Source organism: Pan troglodytes, chromosome 8 (genome assembly GCF_028858775.2).
Source record: "Pan troglodytes isolate AG18354 chromosome 8, NHGRI_mPanTro3-v2.0_pri, whole genome shotgun sequence".
NCBI classification, from domain to species: Eukaryota; Metazoa; Chordata; class Mammalia; order Primates; family Hominidae; genus Pan; species Pan troglodytes.
In genome coordinates this window covers 79,373,478-79,393,724 of record NC_072406.2, presented here as the reverse complement: position 1 = coordinate 79,393,724, position 20,247 = coordinate 79,373,478, and the positions used below count along the sequence as shown (strand labels likewise).

The 20,247-nt window shown below is 35.8% G+C and overlaps 1 protein-coding gene across 8 annotated transcripts in view; it reads left to right on the top strand.

The window, feature by feature from the left end:
- Positions 1–20,247, top strand: part of CTNNA3 (catenin alpha 3) — a 1,849,205-nt gene that overhangs the window by 584,265 nt on the left and 1,244,693 nt on the right. Inside the window, exon 9 of one of the 8 annotated variants that reach the window (XM_063780661.1) lies at positions 1,233–1,400. The exons of the other annotated variants lie outside the window; for them this stretch is intronic. Coding sequence (XP_063636731.1) covers positions 1,233–1,316 — 84 coding nt within the window. The 3' untranslated portion in view covers positions 1,317–1,400. Of the gene's footprint in view, positions 1–1,232; positions 1,401–20,247 lie in introns of those variants that run through there. 8 annotated transcript variants of the gene reach the window in all.

Below are 20,247 nucleotides of genomic sequence, written 5' to 3'. Positions count from 1 at the left end.
CTCCACCAAATGACCCTGACCCACCCCAGGGTGTGCCAAGGCCCCCACAAGGAATAAAGGGTGGCGGTAATCACTGGGTGGGAGAACAGGTGGCTGAGGACCTATCCCAGGAAGTCACTTGGAGGCAGGACTGCATATGAGCCAAGACATGTGCTTCATTGCTGCATTGGACTACACAGATTCACAGGTAAAATTGTTAAAAATTTCAAGACTGTGGTAGCAGAGCATGAAAACCCAAGCCTGGGACCCCTGTCTAAAATTGGGATCCTATGTGCAGTAGCAGGTCCCTGAAGCTGGCCTTGTGTATAATAAACACATATCACATCAAAATAATGGTGATTTTATGGTTTTCTTAAACTGAGCAAATTGGACTGAACGAATGAATATTGTAATTAAGTGTAATTAAGTAGCAGGAACCAACCTGGAAAACTGTGGAGTGTATTATTGTATCTCATCCCCAGGTTTACTGTCACTCCAGGTTTCTATCACAAATAATGCTTCTTTATAGCTGTTGCATCAGTTTTAATGAAAGGGAATGCATTTTTCTGGAACTAGCTGAACTCAAACCTTGCTCACCGTTTGCTCAAAGACTTGGGATGGCTCTAATACTTAAGTCCTCATCTTTCTATTTTAAAGAATACTGTGTCTCCTTTGGTGGACCCAGTTGTTTTTCAGATCAGTCAGCAGCTTTTGTAATTGAGCTGTGCTGATGGAGCAAATGCTTGATGATAAGCATGAAAACTGAAAGTGATTAATTCATCAAAACCTGTGAGTCTTTTAGGTGAAGGGGACTTCAGAGATTGGCTTAAATTTTGCAAATCTGTTGCGTCCAGCCAGAGCAGTTCCGCAATGAGAAATGAATGCAGCTTATGTTTGTCTCAGGCTCAGTCCACACAACCATATGACTCCTCTGAGTCTAAATAAATTCAATTCCTTAAACAGATCAGCAAGTCTTGATCATTTTTTAAAATGGAATCTCAACGTTCAATAAGTTCAATGTCTTGTCACATTAAGAAGAAATTAGCAAGAAATGAGATGAGATGGGTCTATAACGGACAAAACAGACAACCACTTAACACTATTGATTATGTATGTTTGCCCTAATATATACTGTCCTGTTAAATTTATATGAGTGGATACATATGTATATATGTTTGGTTAGTTTTCTATTGCTGCTGTAACAAATTACCACACACTTAGTGTCTTAAACCACACAAATTTCTATCTTTCAGCTCTGTAATCAAAAGTCTGACCTGGGCCTCACTGGAGTAAAAATCAAATTGTTGGAGGAATGCATTATTTTCTGGAGTCTCTAGGGAAGAGTCCATTATTTTTGCCTTTTCCAGTTTCTAGAGGTCACCTTCATTCCTTGGCTCATGGCCCTCTGCCTCCATCTTCTAAGCCAGCAACGTCATGTTTCTCTGACCCTGCTTCCAACCTCACATCTCTTTCTCTGACCACACCTTGGAAAGATTCTCTTCTTTTTAGGACTCATGTGATTAGTGGGAGCCACCCAGATTATCCAGGATAGTCCTCCCATCTGAAGGCCCTTAACCTTAATTACATCTGCAAAATCCCTCTTGCCATGTCAGATAACATATTCACAGGTTCTGGGAATTTGAATGTGGACATCTCTGGGAGACTCACAACATTATATCAATACTAGTCTTCCCTAGTCTCTTTGGTGGAATCATTATCAATCCTTTCATTTCGAATCCATTATAGACAGCATCCCTCATACACTTTAAGCTCTGTGCAGGCAGATCACATGTCTGTTTTGTTTAGTTTTATCCCAAGCCTCAGGCACAATGCATAGAATTTAGAAAAAGCTGAATTGTATTTTTGGATGAAAGAGTGAATGAAATGATTGCATGTTGTATATGCCATGTAATGGAGAAACAGCCTCTCTGACATTAACTGAAATGAGTTTCAAGCATCTACTACATTTATACAATGGACTGCCTGTTATAAAAGGTCTTATTTTGCAAAGCGTTAAATCTCTTCTGGAAATCAATGTAAATATCCAGAAATAAATTCTTTTTTATCTTAATCTCTGCATTTGGATCCACATCCAGCCCTATTCTAGAACAGGATTTTTATTCATTAAAAATACACTCCAGGAAACATTTAGGATCAGAAAAAATATAGCTTTTGTCTTTTAAAACTTAGGGATATATATATTTCTAAGATATTTCTGCTGATTTTGTTATATCTCTATGACTGGTTAGACCTAGTTCTTCTTCTCTGATGTATAACATAACTAAGGAATTTTTTCATAAATGGGGCAGAGCAACGAGGCCCTGTGAAAAAGGAATGATCTTCAGGAAATCAATTATTTTTACATGGTGATCTTTCTGTAATTGGTGAAAATAGAATTGTAGGTAGGCAGCCATCATGTTTGAGTTCTAAGATAACACCAAGCATGGATATTTTTCTGGGACTGGGTTGAAATCATATTGTTGTAGTTGGGTTGGATGTGTTAGATAGGTGACATATAATTATTAGTAAAGTTAATATTCAGGTGATACATGACTATAGGGGATTATTAGAACTGAGTGAGAGATAATGCTGCTAGAGTAAACAAGTCAGATCTGAGCTCCATGCAGGAACTAATTTGCATTTCTGGACCTCTCATCCACCCACTTGTTTCTTCTCTTTGTGTTTTATGTGGAAGCACATTGTTGGTTCTCATTACGTATTTGCTGAGTGAATAAAGAATCAAATGGACTGGCTTTGTTATTCAGAAACCTGTTTTATTGTGTGTCTTGAGTTTAATGCATTCCATGTCTTGGGAAATTCTGAAAATTCATATAAAGCCTACACGAAGAGATGTTATGGGATTTTTCCTTTTGTATAGACCTCCATCTCACTCCTGAAAATGCATTTTGGAAATAATTCCAGCCTTAATTAATTAATTTATTTTTATTTCCTATGATGATATGGTAAAACAGTTGGGAGGAACAATATGCAATGGCTTTTTGAATACAAGAGACAGGTTAGAATTAAAATTCTAAAAATGTAAAGGCAGCTTTCAGCCTATGTTTTTCCTTCTTTCCCTCCCTCCCTCCCTCCCTTCCTCCCTTTCCCTCCATCCCTCCCTTTTTCCCTTCCTCCCTCCCTTCCTTTCTTTTTTTTTTTTTTTGGCATGGACTGCATATGAGAATTGTCATTATCAGCTCGAGTGTATTGGACTAGATGCTTTACATTTTTATATTCTTAACAGTTTTCATTATTATGTAGTGGTAACTGATTTTTGAGTGGTTGATTTGGTTGGAGACAATGTTTTTCAGTTTACAGATATCTGGATAACTTAAAAGAGATAAATAAATCCTATATAGGTCTGTGCAAGAGTGGATATGCCAAAAACAGAGATATCAACCAAGGTCAGATTGATTAGAGCATGAAGTCAAAGTCCAAGAAGATATAAAGGAATCATCCCAATGAAAGAGGCTGGATTTAGATATTGAAGCTGGAATATAGGAGCTGATGATTCAACAAGCTGGGAGTTGAGAGAAATAATAAATAGTGGGGATCTGGTTAAGTTGGCAAAATGTTTTTTTTTTCTCTGATTTCTTTTCTGTGCCTAAATTAAGGACTAAGTATTACACAGGTATTTGCATATGTGAATTGTTTTGGAAATAACTTTATTGTTTCAGCTATTATTTTTCTGAGCTGCTCTGGGTTCCTAGTCTTATTCCTCTACTAAATGTTCCTTAATTCCATAGATGACTGTTAAATAATGATTCCAAATCCTTCTTGACAAGTTAAGTTTGGTGTCACGTAGATCTGGCATAGAATATCCACTTTGGGGTTTAAGAGGAGCTTGTGCAGTGCTCATTGGGGAAAAGGAGGCATCTGGGTTCCTCTATTGAGGAAACAGACTATTCTCATATATCTCTTCTTTGTTCTCTAATGTACTAATCTCTCTTAATAATAAAAATTAATTGTGAGAATCCTACAGAAATGCAAGCTATGTGATTGCGGAACTAGTAAGAAAAGCTGAAATAATAAAAAGTAGGCAGCCATTTTTATCTTTTTTAATAAAAGGGAAACTAATCAGATAGAGCCAGAGCACAGGAGGAGAATGAAATAATTTTTGTAAAATAAAAATAACTATAAAGTAATGGAGAGTATTCCAAAGTGTCAAAACTTAAGTCTTGCAGAGAGCAATCAATACAGAGGTGAAAAGCAGAGAGCAATACAGAGGTGAAAGTCCCTAAAGTTTACATCCTCTTGGCCAGAGAGCTTAAAGCCTGAGAGCCCTTTGTCATTTGCCTTCCAGCAGAGGCAGCCATGATTTCTAATACCTGTGGGGCAGGTCAGTCATTCACTTGGTGGATTGTTCCAACTGATCCTTTCCCAAGAAGTGGGTTCCTTTACTCCCTAGTGTTTAGGCATTCCTCATATGTTAGAAGTTCCTGCTATGGTTTTTTAACATTAAACTTTACTCAGAGTTGTTTGATACATAAAATAAAACTAGGTCAAATGGTAGAAATGACAGGAATATAGTAAGAATCAAGAATCCTGGCATGAAGTATTAGTTCTAACTTGGACGAAATATAAGGGTCCTGAGCCTAGTAGAGTTCCTAGGTGGGAGCTGATGGTAGAATGAAGAGTGATTGTTGTCTTAGATCATATACACTAGAACAGACTTGAAAGTAAATTTGAGTACAAAAAACTTTTGTTGGGACAGTCTTTCAGAAAATAAACATATAAGGAAACATATAAAGAAAGGCAGATTGGCAGAGAAGCCAACTTACAATGGAAATCTTAGCTGTCCTATGGGGAGTGTTGGAGCTGGGATGGCCTTTCAGAATTGTCTCATATTGAAACGGGGGAATGGACCCTTAGAATTCCTGCAACTGTCAATCATTGATGGCACATCATCCCAGGAGCTCTGTAACTTTGGATGAGGCAGGTTCCTGCAACTGAGGACTGTTCCCAGTAAGGAAAAGAGATGTGAGCCATCACAGCTGGTATTTCCAGCTGAAAAGGGAATCCCTTATAAAGGAAATCTGGGTGAAGCACCACATTATTCACTACAACAGTTAATAGCAAAAATCAAAAGGTTGTTTTTATAGCCCTTGAACAATGAAATATTATCCTGTGTTAGCAACTATAGTCAGAGTATTTGGCTTCACAGAGAATTTAATTTACTATTGGTAATGTTTAGAAAATTATTAGGAGAAACATGTAATTTGTTATCCAAACTGGGATACATTTTTTTTTTTTCCTGAGATGGGGTCTGGCTCTGTCACCTAGGCTGGAGTGCAGTAACATAATCTTGGCTCGCTGCAACCTCCGCCTCCTGGGTTCAAGTGGTTCTCCTGCCTCAGCCTTTCGAGCAGCTGGGATTACATGTGTGCGCCATCATAGCTGGCTAATTTTTGTATTTTTTAGTAGAGACAGGGTTTCATCACATTGGCCAAGCTGGTCTTGAACTCCTGACCTCAGATGATCTGCCTGCCTCGGCCTCCCAAAGTGCTGGGATTACAGGCGTGAGCCACCGTGCCCGGCCAAAACTAGGTTACTTCTGAGAGACAAAGATTCATAAAATGGTCAACAGACCTTAACTGATCTACAAAAGGCATCTCAAGCAAACTGAGAGGTATGGCCACCTAGAAACTATATGACTATATGACTATAGTGTGTGTGTGTATATATATGTATGTATTATACACATGTATATATATAATAAACACAAGAATACATATGATGGATTTTGAGAGAGATTTAACACATTTTTCTGACAGATTTTGTATGGGCTATAACAGATAGCTAAACTGTAAAATTTAAATTAAAATGCTATTGGTATTACTGCATTTCTAGTTACATAATTCTTCTATAAACACCGTGCTAAGAAGTGGTGGTTTCAAAGTACTAACAACTGCAGTCTTAGTTGTCAAGGAGAATCAGACAGACAAGTACGTGAAATGGAACATGATAAAAACTGTAACACTGATGAATGCTAAGTACTATAAGAGCACCAAGTAGTAAGTGGTTAACTCCCCTGGGGTGGATCAGGCTTCAGAGGAGAGAAAGCTCTTAAGCTGGCTTTTGAAGGAGAAGTAGGTACTCATTAGACAGTTGAGGGAGTTGGGAATTCCAGAAAGGGGTAAGAGCCTGTGCAAAGGCACAGAGCAGGAATCACATAGGTTGTTTGTTGTAGGAAATATATGAAGTTCAGTTTGGAGGAAAAGTAGAGGGAAGAAAGAAAGGAAGGATATGAGACTAAGTACTGGCCATTAGTTTGCAAATGTGTTTCTTTTAAATATTTGATAAACTCCCAATATTTTTTTCCTTCTAAAACAAGCTGAATTTTTATTTTTGCCTATTTTTCTTCAATGTTAATCAGTTATGAGTCCCTCATATCATCTTGGCTGTCTTATATTCATAAATCAATTTCCATTGAAATATATTAATTTATCTTTTTATTTTATTTTTATTTTTATTTTTTGGCAGGGTCTTGCTCTCTTACCCAGGCTGCTAGAGGGTAGTGATGTGATCACAGCTCACTGCAGCTTTGACCTTCCAGGCTCAAGTCATCCTCCCACTACAGCCTCCTGAATAGCTGGGACTACGGGTGTGCACTACCAGGCCTGGTCAATATATTTTGTTTTTCTTTTTTTTTTTTTTGAGACAGAGTTTCACTGTTGTTGCCCAGGCTGGAGTGCAATGGTGTGATCTCGGCTCACCGCAACCTCTGACTCCCAGGTTCAAGCAATTCTCCTGCCTCAGCCTCCTGAGTAGCTGGGATTACAGGCATATGCCACCACACTCGTCTGATTTTGTATTTTTAGTAGAAACGGGGTTTCTCCATGTTGGTCAGGCTGGTCTCGAACTCCCAACCTCAGGTGAACTGCCTGTCTCAGCCTCCCGAAGTGCTGCGATTATGGGCGTGAGCCACTGCGCCTGGCCTAGAAATACCAAAATATTTACTTTGAATATGCTTATATGTCTCACATAAGATTTAGCAAGAAGCAATTAAAATGCCTGAAAACCATTTAATGGTACAAAAACCATGACCTTTTGTGGTACTATATACTGGAAAATATGATTCAGTTTATTTTATTAGCCAGCACTATCTTATGGAAATATTATGCAAACTACAATAATATGTGAGCCAAATAGATAATTTTAAAATTTCTAGTAGCTACATGCAGTAAAAGGAACAGGTGAAATTAATTTTAGTTAAGTCAGTGTATGCAAAATATCATCATTTCAATATGCAATCAATATAAACATCATAATGAGATATCTTACATTCTGTTTCAGTTATAAGTCCTTGAAATTTGGTGTGTATTTTACATTTATAGTGTAGCTGGACTAACCATATTTCGTGTTCAATAGCGACACGTGGCCAGTGGCTGCCATGGTAGACAGCATAGCACTATGCAGAATTGCCTTCTCCATCATAGTGTTTGTGGTTTTTTTAACCTTTTTTTAGATACAGGGGTACATGTGAAGGTTTATTACATAGGTAAACTTGTGTCATGGGAGTTTGTTGTACAGATTATTTAATCACCCAAGTATTAAGCCTGGTACCCAGTAGTTATCTTTTCTGCTCCTCTCCCTTTTCCCACCCTCCACCCTCAAGAAGAGTCCAGTGTTTACTGTTTTCTTCTTTGTGTTTATAAGTTCTTGTCATTTAGCTCCCACTTATAAGTGAGAATATGTGGTATTTGGTTTTCTGTTTCTGTGTTAGTATACTAAGGATAATAGCCTCCAGCTCCATCCACGTTCCCACAAAAGACACGATCTCATTATTTTTTATAGCTGCATAATATTCCATGGTGAATATGTGCCTTGTTTACTTCATCAGATCTGTCATTGATGGACATTTAGGTTGATTCCATGTTTTTGCTATTGTGAAAAGTGCTGCAATGAACATTCGTGTACATGTGTCTTTATGATAGAATGATTTATATTCCTTTGGGTATGTACCCAGTAATGGGATTACTGGGTCGAATGGCAGTTCTGCTTTTAGTTCTTTGAGGAATTACCATACTGCTTTCCACAATGGCTGAATTAACTTACACTTCTACCAACAGTATATAAGTGCTTCCTTTTCTCTGCAACCTTGCCAGCATCTGTTATTTTTTGACTTTTTAGTAATAGCCATTTTGACTGGTGTGAGATGGTATCTCACTGTGGTTTTGATTTGCGTTTCTCTAATGATCAGTGATATTGAGCTTTTCTTTATGTGCTAGTTGGCCACATCTATGTCTTCTTTTGAAAAGTGTGTTCATATCCTTTACCTGCTTTTTAATGGGGTTGTTTTTCTTTTGTCAATTTGTTTAAGTCTCTTATAGATGCTTATAAGTTTCTTATATCAGACCTTTGTCAGATGCATAGTTTGCAAATATTTTCTCCCATCTGTAGGTTGTCTGTTTACTCTGTTGATAGTTTCCTTTGCTGTGTGGAAGCTCTTAGGTTTAATCAAATTTTGCTTTTGTTGTGATTGCTTTTGGTGTCTTTGTCCTGACATCTTTGCCCATTCCTATGTCCAGGATGGTATTTCCTAGGTTTTCTTCCAGTGTTTTTATAGTTTTGGTTTTTACATTTAAGTCTTTAATTCATCTTGACTTGATTTTTGTATATGGTGTAAGGAAGGGGTCCAGAGTCAATCGTCTGTGCATGGCTGGCCAGTTATCCCAGCATCATTTATTGAATAGGGAGTCTTTTCACAATTGTTATTTTTTGTCAGCTTTGTCAAAAGATCAGATGGTCGCAGATGTGTGGCCTTATTTCTGGGCCTCTCTTCTGTTCCACTGGTCTACGTGTCTTTTTTTGTATCATGCTGTTTTGGTAACTGTGTTCTGTAGTATAGTTTGAAGTTGGGTAACGTGATGCTTCCAGCTTTGTTTTTTTTTTGCTTAGGATTGCCTTGGCTATTCAGGCTCATTTTGGTTCCAAATGAATTTTAAAATCATTTTCTCTAGTTCTGTAAAGAATGTCATTGGTAGTTTGATAGGATAGCAATGAATCTGTAAATTGCTTTGGGCAGTATGGCCATTTTAATGATACTGATTCTTCCTATCTATGAGCATTGGATGTTTTTCCATTTGTTTGCGTCTTCACTGATTTCTTTGAGCAGCATTTTGTAATTCTTGTTATAGAGATCTTTCTCCTTTCTGGTAAGCTGTGTTCATAAGCATTTTAGTCTTTTTGTGGCAATTGTGAATCAGATTGCCTTTATGATTTTTCTCTCAGTTTGGCTGTTATTGGTGTGTAGGAATGCTAGTGATTTTTGTAAGTCAATTTTGTTTACTAAAATTTTGTTAAAGTTGTTTATTAGCTGCAGGAGCTTTTGAGCTAAGACTATGGGTATGGGGTTTTCTACATACAGAATCATGTCATCTGCTAACAGAGATAGTTTGACTTCCTCTCTTCCTATTTGGATGCCCTTTATTTCTTTCTCTTGCGTGATTGCTTTGGCTTAGACTTCTAATATGATGTTGAATAGAAGTGGCAAGAGAGCATTCTTGTCTTGTGCCAGTTTTCAAGGGGGAATGCTTGCAGCTTTTGCCCTTTCAGTATAATGTTGGCTGTAGGTTTGTCATAGATGGCTTTTATTATTTTGATGTATGTTCCTTCAATACTTAGCTTATTAGAAGTTTTTAACATGAACGGGTGTTGAATTTTATCAAAAGCCTTTTCTGTGGCTATTGAGATAATAGTGGTTTTTGTCTTTTGTTCTTTTTATGTGATGAGTGATATTTATTGCTTTGTGTAGTTGAACCAACCTTGCATTCTGGGGATGAAGTCTACTTGATCATGGTGGATTATCTTTTTGATGTGCTGCTGGATTCGGTTTGCCAGTATTTTGTTGAGGGCTTTTGTCTTGATATTCATCAAGGATATAGCTCTGAAGTTTTCTTTTTTTGTTGTGTCTCTGCTAGGTTTTGGTATCCAGATGATGCTGGCCTTGTAGAATGAGTTGGGGAAAAGTTCCTCGTCCTGAATTTTAAGGAATAGTCTCTGTAGGAATGGTACCAGCTCTTCTTTGTACATCTGGTATTAATAGAATTTGGCTACATCATGATGTTTTTAATGTTGGATAACCTTTTTTTATTTTGAGATGGAGTCTCACTCTGTTGCCTAGGCTGGAGTGCAGTGACGCCATCTCGGCTCACTGCAATCCCTGGCCCCCAGTTCAAGCAATTCTCCTGCCTCAACCTCCTGAGTAGCTGGGATTGCAGGTGTGAGCCAGAATGCCCAGCTAATTTTTTTGTATTTTTTAAGTAGAGATGGGGTTTCACCATGTTGGCCAGGGTGGTCTGGAACTCCTGACCTCAGGTGATTTACCTGCCTTGGCCTTCCAAACTGTTGGGATTATAGGCATGAGCCACTATACTCGGCCGATAACCTCTATATTTTTATAACTTTAAAAATGCTACTGTTGGAGTAATAAAAGAAAGGAGAGAGAATACTTAGGTCAGGGATATCTAGAGCTACCTCACCATGCTGTCATTCCTAGGGTTATCCAGTAAAATAAGCAAGTGGCATTTTATACTTGTATATTGGAAAGGAATGAAATTTTCTATATGTCATAGATTGTATTCTCTAATGATAGCTACAACAATATTTCACATTTTGCAAATTCTCCTCTGGCATGACTTTGCTTTTCCTCCATCATAAAGATAGAGTTTAATACTTTTCTTCTTGAATCTTGGCTGGACTTAATAACTTGGTTGACCAACTAAATATGGCAGAAGTAACATTCTAGGACTTCTGAGGCTAGATTATAAAAAGGCTTTTAGCTTTCACCTGATTGTTTTGGAGTGCTCAACTTTGAGACATTTCTCCTCAGAATGCAATTTCTAGGCTGTATGAAGCCCAGCCTACACAGAGAGATAACAATTAGGTAGGCACTCTGGTTGATAGAGCTGCATTCCTAGCCAAAAGCCCGCATTAACTGCCAGCACTGTAAATATGGTATCTTGTATGTCTAGCCTATTCAAAATTTTATATGGTTCCCACTGCAGCCAAACTTTGACTGCAGCTGCTCAGAGACCTGATGTGTCAAATCTCAGCTGAGCCCAGCCAAACCTCAGAACCATAAGAAAGAATAAAAAATTGTTGCCTTTTTTTTTTTCTTTTTTTTGAGATGGAGTCTCGCTCTGTCACCCAGGCTGGAGTGCAATGGCATGATCTTGGCTCACTGCAACCTCTCCCTCCTGGGTTCAAGTGATTCTCCTTCCTCAGCCTCCTGAGTAGCTGGGACTACAGGCATGTGCCACCACGCCCGGCTAATTTTTGTATTTTTAGTAGAGACAGGGTTTCGCCATGTTGGCCAGCTGGTCTTGAACTCCTGACCTCAGATGATCCACCTGCCTCGGCCTCCCAGAGTTCTGGGATTACAGGCGTGAGCCACCGTGCCCGGTCAGAAGTTGTTGCTTTTTAAACATTAGGTTTTGCAATGGCTTCTTACACAATAATAGATAATCATAATACTATACAATTTTTAAGGCAAAGACTTTACTTTGAGAAGAACATAAAGGATCTGAATTACTCTAACAAGAAATGTAGGGAATAGCCTAGAGGGTATTCTAGGATGAGTTAGACTGTCTCCTTAGCCATAGTGGTCAAGAGTTGTTAGTTACAGCTTTATTAGAAAGAATCCAAAACTGATATTAGTAGGTAGAAAGATGTAGAGAAAATTATTAATGGATTCTATTACAAAGAATAGATTTAGTTAATCCCTGCAAATCTTTCTTGTTCTTTAAGTCTCGGGTTAAAAATTAAACCAGTGTATATAAATTAAACACTTATAACAGAGATCTGAAGTGGGTGAACCTTATCTAATTATAAGGGTAAAGATTCTAGTGTCCAGTGTGAAAAAAAACCAAGAAAGCTAGGTAAGTTACACTCTTGCAGAATTCCATTTTAATGAGTTTAGTTTTGTCTGAGTGCATTTATGTTATAATGATATTGGTAATTGCATTTAAGAATGACTTTGAAACTTTTTCAGGTGACCCACAATTGATATTTCTAAAATGTGCGTTATGATCACCTGCCCTCTTTAGCAGTATTAAATTAGAATCATTGAATACCTAGTGATTATATAATTTATGCTGTGGAATAGTCACAGGCAAATGTTTATTTAGCCTCTTGCAGTTTCTAAGTCTCCCTTCCTCCTTGGCAATTTTAAGTGCAGTACTGGGGGCTCAGAAGAAAAGGAATATGCAAAGAAAATACAAAGTTGGCAAGACGGTTAGTATGGCAGTTGGCTTACAACTGGGAAGAGAAAAATAATTTTTGTTTGGTGCATAGCAGAGATATGATAATCACTATTTGTGATAATTATGTTGTCTTTTGTAGAAACAAGCTCTTTCTAATTTGACAACTCCTTTAGAAGTATTGACTGTTCATTTTATTTAGTTTCTGACTTTTATATTAAACCTAACACTTGTAAAAATAAAACTGACTGAATCTACTTGATAACTGCTTTTAATTTTAGTTCAGCTGTTTATGCTATATGGGAAAGCCTATCCATCTTCTCTCATTTTCATCCCAGGAATACCTCTCAAAGACTAGAAACTAAATTTTTAAAAAAACTTTTAATTTTGAAATAATTATAGATTCAAAGGAAGTAGCAAAGACAGCACAGAGAGGTTCTTTGTACCCTTTGCCCAGTTTCCTATATAGGTTGCATCATGTGTAACTATATAGCAAGATATCAAAACAAGGACATTGACATATTGACATAAATTATGTATATAGTTTTATCACATATATGGGTTTGTGTAATCACCAACACAAAAACGATACAGAAATATTCCATCACTACAAATATCTCCCTTGTGCTACCACTTTCCAATCACACCTGCCCCTCCTTACCCCTACCACCTGCCCCTGCCCCGTGCCTAACCCCTGGCAAATGCAAATCTATTCTCCATTTCTATAATTTTGTTATTATACAGTGTTTTATAAATGGAATTACACAGTGTAGGACCTTTTGAGATTGGCTTTTTAAAAACTCAGCATAATGCCTTAGAGATCCATCCAAGTTGGATATATTGATAGTTTATTCTTTTTTATTGCTAATTAGTATTCCATGGTAGGATATACCATTGTTTATACATTTGACTATGGTAGGACATTCTGTTGTTTCCAGTTTGGGGCTATTACAAATAATGCTTCTATGAACAATTGGGTACAGATTTTTATGTAGTCATAAATTTTAATTTCTCTAAGAGAAACACCCACAAGTGTGATTGCTAGGTTATGGTATGTGATGCATAGTTTTTAGGAAACTGCCAAACTATTTTCCAGAGCAATTTTACATTCCCACCAGCAATGTATCTAGTTATTCAACACTCTGACCAACATTTGATATTTTCACTATTTTTTATTTTAGATGTTCTAATCAGTGTGTAGTGATATTATGATCTTCATTCTAATAGCCAGTGATGTCAAACATCTTTTCATGTGTTTATTTGCTGTCTGTACATACTCTTCAGTGAAATGACTCATCATGTTTTTTGCCTATTTTCTAATAGGATTTTTTGTATAGTAGTTTACTGTTAATTATTAAGAGTTGTTTATACGTTCTATATATGAGACCTTTTCAGATATTAGTTTTGTAAATATTTTCTTGCAGTTTGTAGCTAATGAAGTAAGCTTTATCTATTTTTTCTTTTATGTGTCATGCTTTTTGTGTCTAAGAATGGTTCAACGAGTTCTAGGTCCAAAATTTCTTTTCTGCTTTTTTCTAAAAGTTTTATATTTTACATTTGATTTTGTATTTATGATCCATTCTGAGTTAACTTTTTATGAAGTGTAAGACTTTTCTCAAAGTTCCTACTTTTTGCCTATTGATATCCAGTTGCTCTAGCACTATTTGTTCCTCCATTGGATTACTTCTGCATATTTGTGAAAAATCAATTTGCTGTACTTGTGTATGGCTATTTCTAGTTTCATGATTCTATTTTATTGGGCTGTTTGTTTATTCCTTGGCCAATATCCCAAAGCATTGACTACTGTAGCTATATAATAAGTCTTGAAATCACTTAGAGTTATTCCTATTAATCTCCTATTTCAAAGTTGTTTTTAGCTATCCTAGCTACTTTGTCATTCCATGTATATTTTACAATAATTTTTAATGTCTAAAATTTTTTTCTTAGATTTTATAAGAATTATAAAAACTTGTATATCAATTTAGGAGAATTGACATATTTACTGTGTTGTCTTCCAGTTCATGAACACAGGATGTCTCTCCATTCAATTAGATCTTTGATTTCTTTCATCAGCATTTTGCAGTTTTCAGTATAGAAGTCGTACACATTTTATTAGACTTATACCTAATTGTTTCATTTTTCAGGTATTATAAATGTTATTATATTTTTAATTTTAATTTTCACCTGTTATTGTTAGTATATACAAGTAAAATCGATTTTTGTATGTTTATCTTATATCCTGCAACCCTCCTGAAATCACTTAGTAGTTCAGGAATTGTTATTGTCGTTTTGGTGGATTCCTTGGGATTTTCTACATAGAAAATTATGTCATGTATAGATAGTAGGAATAGTTTTATTTCTTCCTTTTAAATCTGTATGTCTTTTACTTAATTTTCATACCTTACTGCACCGATTAGAACTTCCAGAAATATGGTGCATAAGTGTGGTGAGACCTGATATCCTTGCTTTGTTGCCTATTTTAGGGGGAAAGCCTTCAGTCTTTTGCCATTAAATACAATGTTAGCTTTAGATCTCTTTTTGATAGATTTTTAAAAATCAAGATATAGAAGTTCTTCTCTGTTTCTAGATTTTGGAGAGTTTGTGTGATAAATGGGTGTTGAATTTTGTCAGATAAATGCCTTTTCTGCATCAATTTACATAATCATATGATTTTTCTTGTTTAGTTTGTTAATATGGTAGATTACATTGATTTTCAAATATCAAACTAGCCTTGCATCCCTGGAATAAATCTTACTTGGTCATGGTATACAATTCATTTTACATATGGATGAATTCTATTTGTTAATATTTTATTAGAAATATTTTCATCTCTATTAATGAAGAGTATTAATTTGCAGTTTTCTTATAATATCTTTGTTTTTGGTATCATGGTAGTAATAAAATTGATTGGAAAGTACTCCCTCTTTTTTTATCTTCTAGAAAGGTTGGGTAGAACAGGTGTTACATATGTTTAAATATTTGGCAGTGTTCTCCAAGAAAACCATCTGGGGATGGAGATTTCTTTTCCAGGAGTTTTTATATTACGAATTCCACTTCCTTAATAATTATAGAGCTATTTAAATTATCTGTTGCATATTGAGTTAGTTGTGATAGCTTTTGCTTTTGAAGGAATTGGTTTATTTCATCTAACTTGTCAAACTTACACGTTAAAGTTGTTTGTATAATCCCTTATTGTGCTTTGATGCCTGTAGGATATTTCCTTGTTTCATTCCTGGTCTTAAAAATTTGTATCTTCTCTTTTATTTTTGTTAATTTTTCTAGAATTTTAACATTTTATCTTGATAGTTTCAAAGAGCAGCTTTTTTATTTCATTGAATTTCTCGATTTTCATTTTCAATTTTATTTGTGTTCTTTATTATTTTCTTCTTTCTGCTTACTTTGGGTGTATTTCATGCTTTCTTTCTAGATTTTTGAGATAGATGATTAGATTACTGATTTGAGATATTTTCTGTTTCTCTGCCTCTTTTTTTAAAAACTCAAGCCCAGTGAGAGCTGGAATGTTTTCTCTTTTGCAGATTTTCCTGTTGTCTTTCAATAATCAATTTTCTATTTTGATTTGATTGTGCGCAGAGAACACACTCTTTGTGACTAATTTTTTTTACATATATTGAGGCTATTTTATGGCCCAGGATATGGTCTATCTTAATATAGTTTAATGGGCACTTAAAAATAATATGTATTTACCCTTATTGTCCTTTGCTGCCTGTAGGATATTTCCTTGTCCCACTCGTGGTCTTGGGAATTTGTTGAAAAATTTAAAACAAATTTGAAAACTTGAAAAACTTAAAAATAATGTTGTTAGGTAAGGTGTTCTATGAAATATTGACTAGAATCTGTTGGTTGATGGTATTGTTGAATTTTTCTATATCCTAGCTGATTTTCTGTCTAGTTGTTCTTATAATTGTTGAGAGAAGGATGTTGAAGTCTACAGCTATAACTGTGAATTTGTCCACTCTTCCATTCAGCTTTGTCAGTTTTTGCTTCATCTATATTTATAGCTCTGTTGTTAAGTACATGCGCATTTAGGCTAGCTATGTCTTCTTGAAGGATTGACTCTTAATATTATGTAATGTCTCCCTCTCTCCTGAGTAATTTTCTGTCTTTGCAGTCTTCTTTACTGGATATTAATAAAGCTACTTTCTTTTGATTAATGTTTGCATGGTTTATCTTTTTCCACCCTTTTACTTTTAATATACCTGTATCATGATGTGTGAAGTAAGTTTCTTAAGGATAGCATGTAGTTGGGTTAGGTCTTTAATCTGTTCTGCTAACCTCTGTCTTTTAATTGGTGTATTTAGACCATGTATATTAAAGTAATTATTGATGTGGTAAGGATTATGTCTAATCTATCTACCTATCCATCTAATTTGTTTTCTGTTTGTTCCTTCTGTTTTTAATTTATTTTTCATGACTTTTTATCAGTTACTTGAATACACTTTAGATTCTTTTTTGATGTGTCTATAGTATTTTTGAGTATATATCTTTATATAGCTATTTTAGTAGTTTATCAAGGTATGACATTATATACACATAATTATCATAATTTAATAAAGTTGACATTTTACCAGTTTGAGGAAAATGTAGAACCCTTTATGTAATTTTATCTCACTCATTTATTATATAAACATATTAAATATTTGTTTTATATATATTGAGAAACACATAAGACTGTTTTAATTTTTGCTTCAACTATCAAACATAATTTAGAAAACTGAAGAAAGAAGTGTATTTTTATTCATATTTTTACTTTTTTGTTATTTCTTCTCTCTTGATCTTCAGAGATTACTACTTTTATTTATTTTAATTTATTTATTGTGACAAAAGCACTCAATAAGAGAACTACAATCTTAACAAATTTTTAAGTGAACAATATATCAAATGAAAACTAGAGGCACAATGTTGGACAACATATCTCTATAACTAAATTGTTTTGCATATCTTAAACTTTATACCTGTTGAATGGCAACTTTCCATTTTTTCCCTCCCCAATCCCCTAGCACCCACCATTCTACCCTCTGCTTCTCTGTGTTTGACTATTTCATATGCCTCATATAAGTGGTATGATGCAGTATTTGTTCTTCTGTGACTAGCTTATTTCACTTAGCATAATGTTCTCAAGAATTCATTCATGTTGTCACAGTGCAAGATTTCCTTGTTTTTCAATACAGAATAATATTTCATTGTATGTATATACCACATATTTTTTATCCATTCACCTGGTGATGAACATTTAGGTTGTTTAAACATCTTGGATATTGTAAATAATGATGCCGTGAGGCCGAGCACAGTGGCTCACACCTGTAATCCCAGCACTTTGAGAGGCTGAGGCAGGGAGATCTCTCGAGCCCAGGAGTTTAAGACCATCCTGGGGAACATGGCAAAACCCCGTTTCTACAAAAAATATAAAAATTAACTGGGTGTGGTGGCACACCCCTGTGGTCCCAGCTCTAGGGAGGCTGAGGTGGGAGGATTGTTTGAGCCCAAGTGGTCGAGGCTGCAGTGAGCCATGATTACATCACTGCACTCCAGCCTGGGGGACAGAGCAAGACCCTGTCTCAAAAAAAAAAAAAAAAAAAAAAAAAAAGATGTGATGAATATGAGAGTGCATATATCTCTTCCAGCTACTTTTTATTTTCTTCATGTATAAACCCAAATGCGGGATTGCTGGATCATATAGTATTTTTATTTTTAATTTTTTTGAGGAAATGCCATGCTGCTTTCCATAGCTGTGACATCATTTTACATTTATATCAATAGTGTACAAGCATTCCTTTTCCTTCACATCCTCCTCAATATTTGTGATCTTTTTTTGTTTATTGATAATAGCTTTCCTAACAGATGTAAGGTAATATCTCCTGGTTTTGATTTGCATTTTCCTGATGACTAGTGATGTTGCACATTTTTTCATATACTCTGAGTATCTGTATTTTTTCTCTTGAGAAATGTCTATTCGGGTCCTTTGCTGTTTTTTTTTTATTGGGTTATTTGTTTTCTTGCTATTGAGCTGCTTGAATTACTGATCTGTTTTAGATATTAACTCCTTATCAGATAGATGTATGATTTGCAAATGTTTCCTTCCATTCTATAGGTTGTGTCTTCTCTCTCAATTGTTGCCTTTGATGTGTAGAAAATTTTTAGATTAATATAATCCTTCTTTTCTATTTTTGCTTTTGTTGCTCATGCTTTTGGAGTCATACCCAAGAAATTATTGCCAATCCAATGTCATGAAGTTTTTCCCCTATTTTTTTCTAAGAATTTTACAGTTTCAGGTCTTATGTTTAAGTCTTTAATCCATTTTCAGATGATTTTTGTATATGTTGTAAGGTAAAGGTCCAAATTAATTCTTTTGTATATGGATATTCAGTTTTCCCAGCATCATTTGTTGAAGGAACTACCTTTTCCCCATTCTGTATTCTTGACACCCTTGTTGAAGATTAGTTGACTTTATACATGTAGATTTTTAAAACATTTTTAATTTCATTTTTAATTGATAAATAACATGTGGATTCATTTCTGGGCTCTCTATTCTGTTCCATTGGTCTGTATGTCTGTCTTTATGTTAGTACCATACTGTCTTAATTAGTGTAGCTTTGTAATCTTTTTTGAAATCCAGAAGTATGATTCCTTTGTAGCAGGACGAGCCACAGACAAAACCTCTCAGACACCGAGTTATAGAAGGAAGGGCTTTATTCAGCTGGGAGCATCGGCAAGCTACTGCCTTAAAATCCGAGCTCCCCGAGTGAGCAATTCCTGTCCCTTTTAAGGGCTCACAACTCTAAGGATTTCACATGAAAGGGTTGTGATTGATTTGAGCAAGCAAGGGGTACACGACAGGGGCTGCATGCACTGGCGGTCAGAGAGAAACAGAACAGGGCAGGGAGTTTCACAGTGTTCTTCTATACAATGTCTGGAATCTGTGAATAACATCGATTTTTAAGTTATGAGTTGATTTTTAACTACTGGGTTTAGGCCAGGCAGGCCCAGGCCTGGTTTCAGGCCTGGCTCTGGGCTGCCTGTCTTTGGTTTTACTTCCTTGTTGTTTTTTTTAAAAACAGGTACTGAGTATAAAACAATATAAAACAATATGAGAGGGTCTCTCTCTTCCCTCATTTCCCCCCTTTGAGGCTCTCACTTTTTTATTAGTAGGAGTTCTCACTTTTATTTTTGTTACTTTTTTTTTTTGTAATAGATTGATAGTGATTTATATAGTACACTTGTGCTGAAGCATTTTGGTGAACTAAGATAGCGATGAAGCTTTTTATCATTTGAAGAAGTACAGGTAGCAAGCAAAGAAGCAGTAAGTAGGTTCTTATTACTATTATAACTTTTATTATAAGAGTTTTAAGTTCTCCTAGTGCTGGGAACTGATTTTTAAACATGGCTTCAGGGTCCAATTCGTGCTACACTTATACGGGCACATGTGTCAGTTTTGTCATATTTTTAACTATGTCTTTAACTACTTGCCTTTGATTATCTATGTGTAGACAGTAATTAGTAAGGTTAAATTTCTTATAGACCTCTCTTTCAGCTGCTAGCAAGTAGTCGAGAGCCCATCTATTTTGATAGATAGCATTTCTTATCTGAGTTTTTTGCCAGGCCAGAATAGTCAAAGCTTGACTGGTTTTATTAGTGATGATTTCTAAAACAGCTTGCAACCGTATGATTTGGTTGAGCATGTAAATGGGGGTCCAGTATCCCCATGAGCCATCTTGTGTCTAAGTGCCAGGCCTATAATATTATATAATTTCTTTTTCGGAGGTCATTTTTCATCTTTCCAATTACCTATGGCTATGCTTCATTTTTCGCGGGAAGCATAGACAGGGAAGCCAGGAGTTTGCCTGTTTTTATGGGCAGTAGGAAGAAAGATGGTTTAATAGTGCCAGTAACACAACTACCTGTCCACTGGTCAGGCAGCTTAGTGTAGGCTCTATGTCTACATATTCAGTATAACCCGGTGGGGGCAGTCCAGTCCCGGTGGAATTCTGGGTGGGCCGAGACAGTCTGCAACCTTGGAAATTTACTGAAAGGATCTCTTTCTATGTAA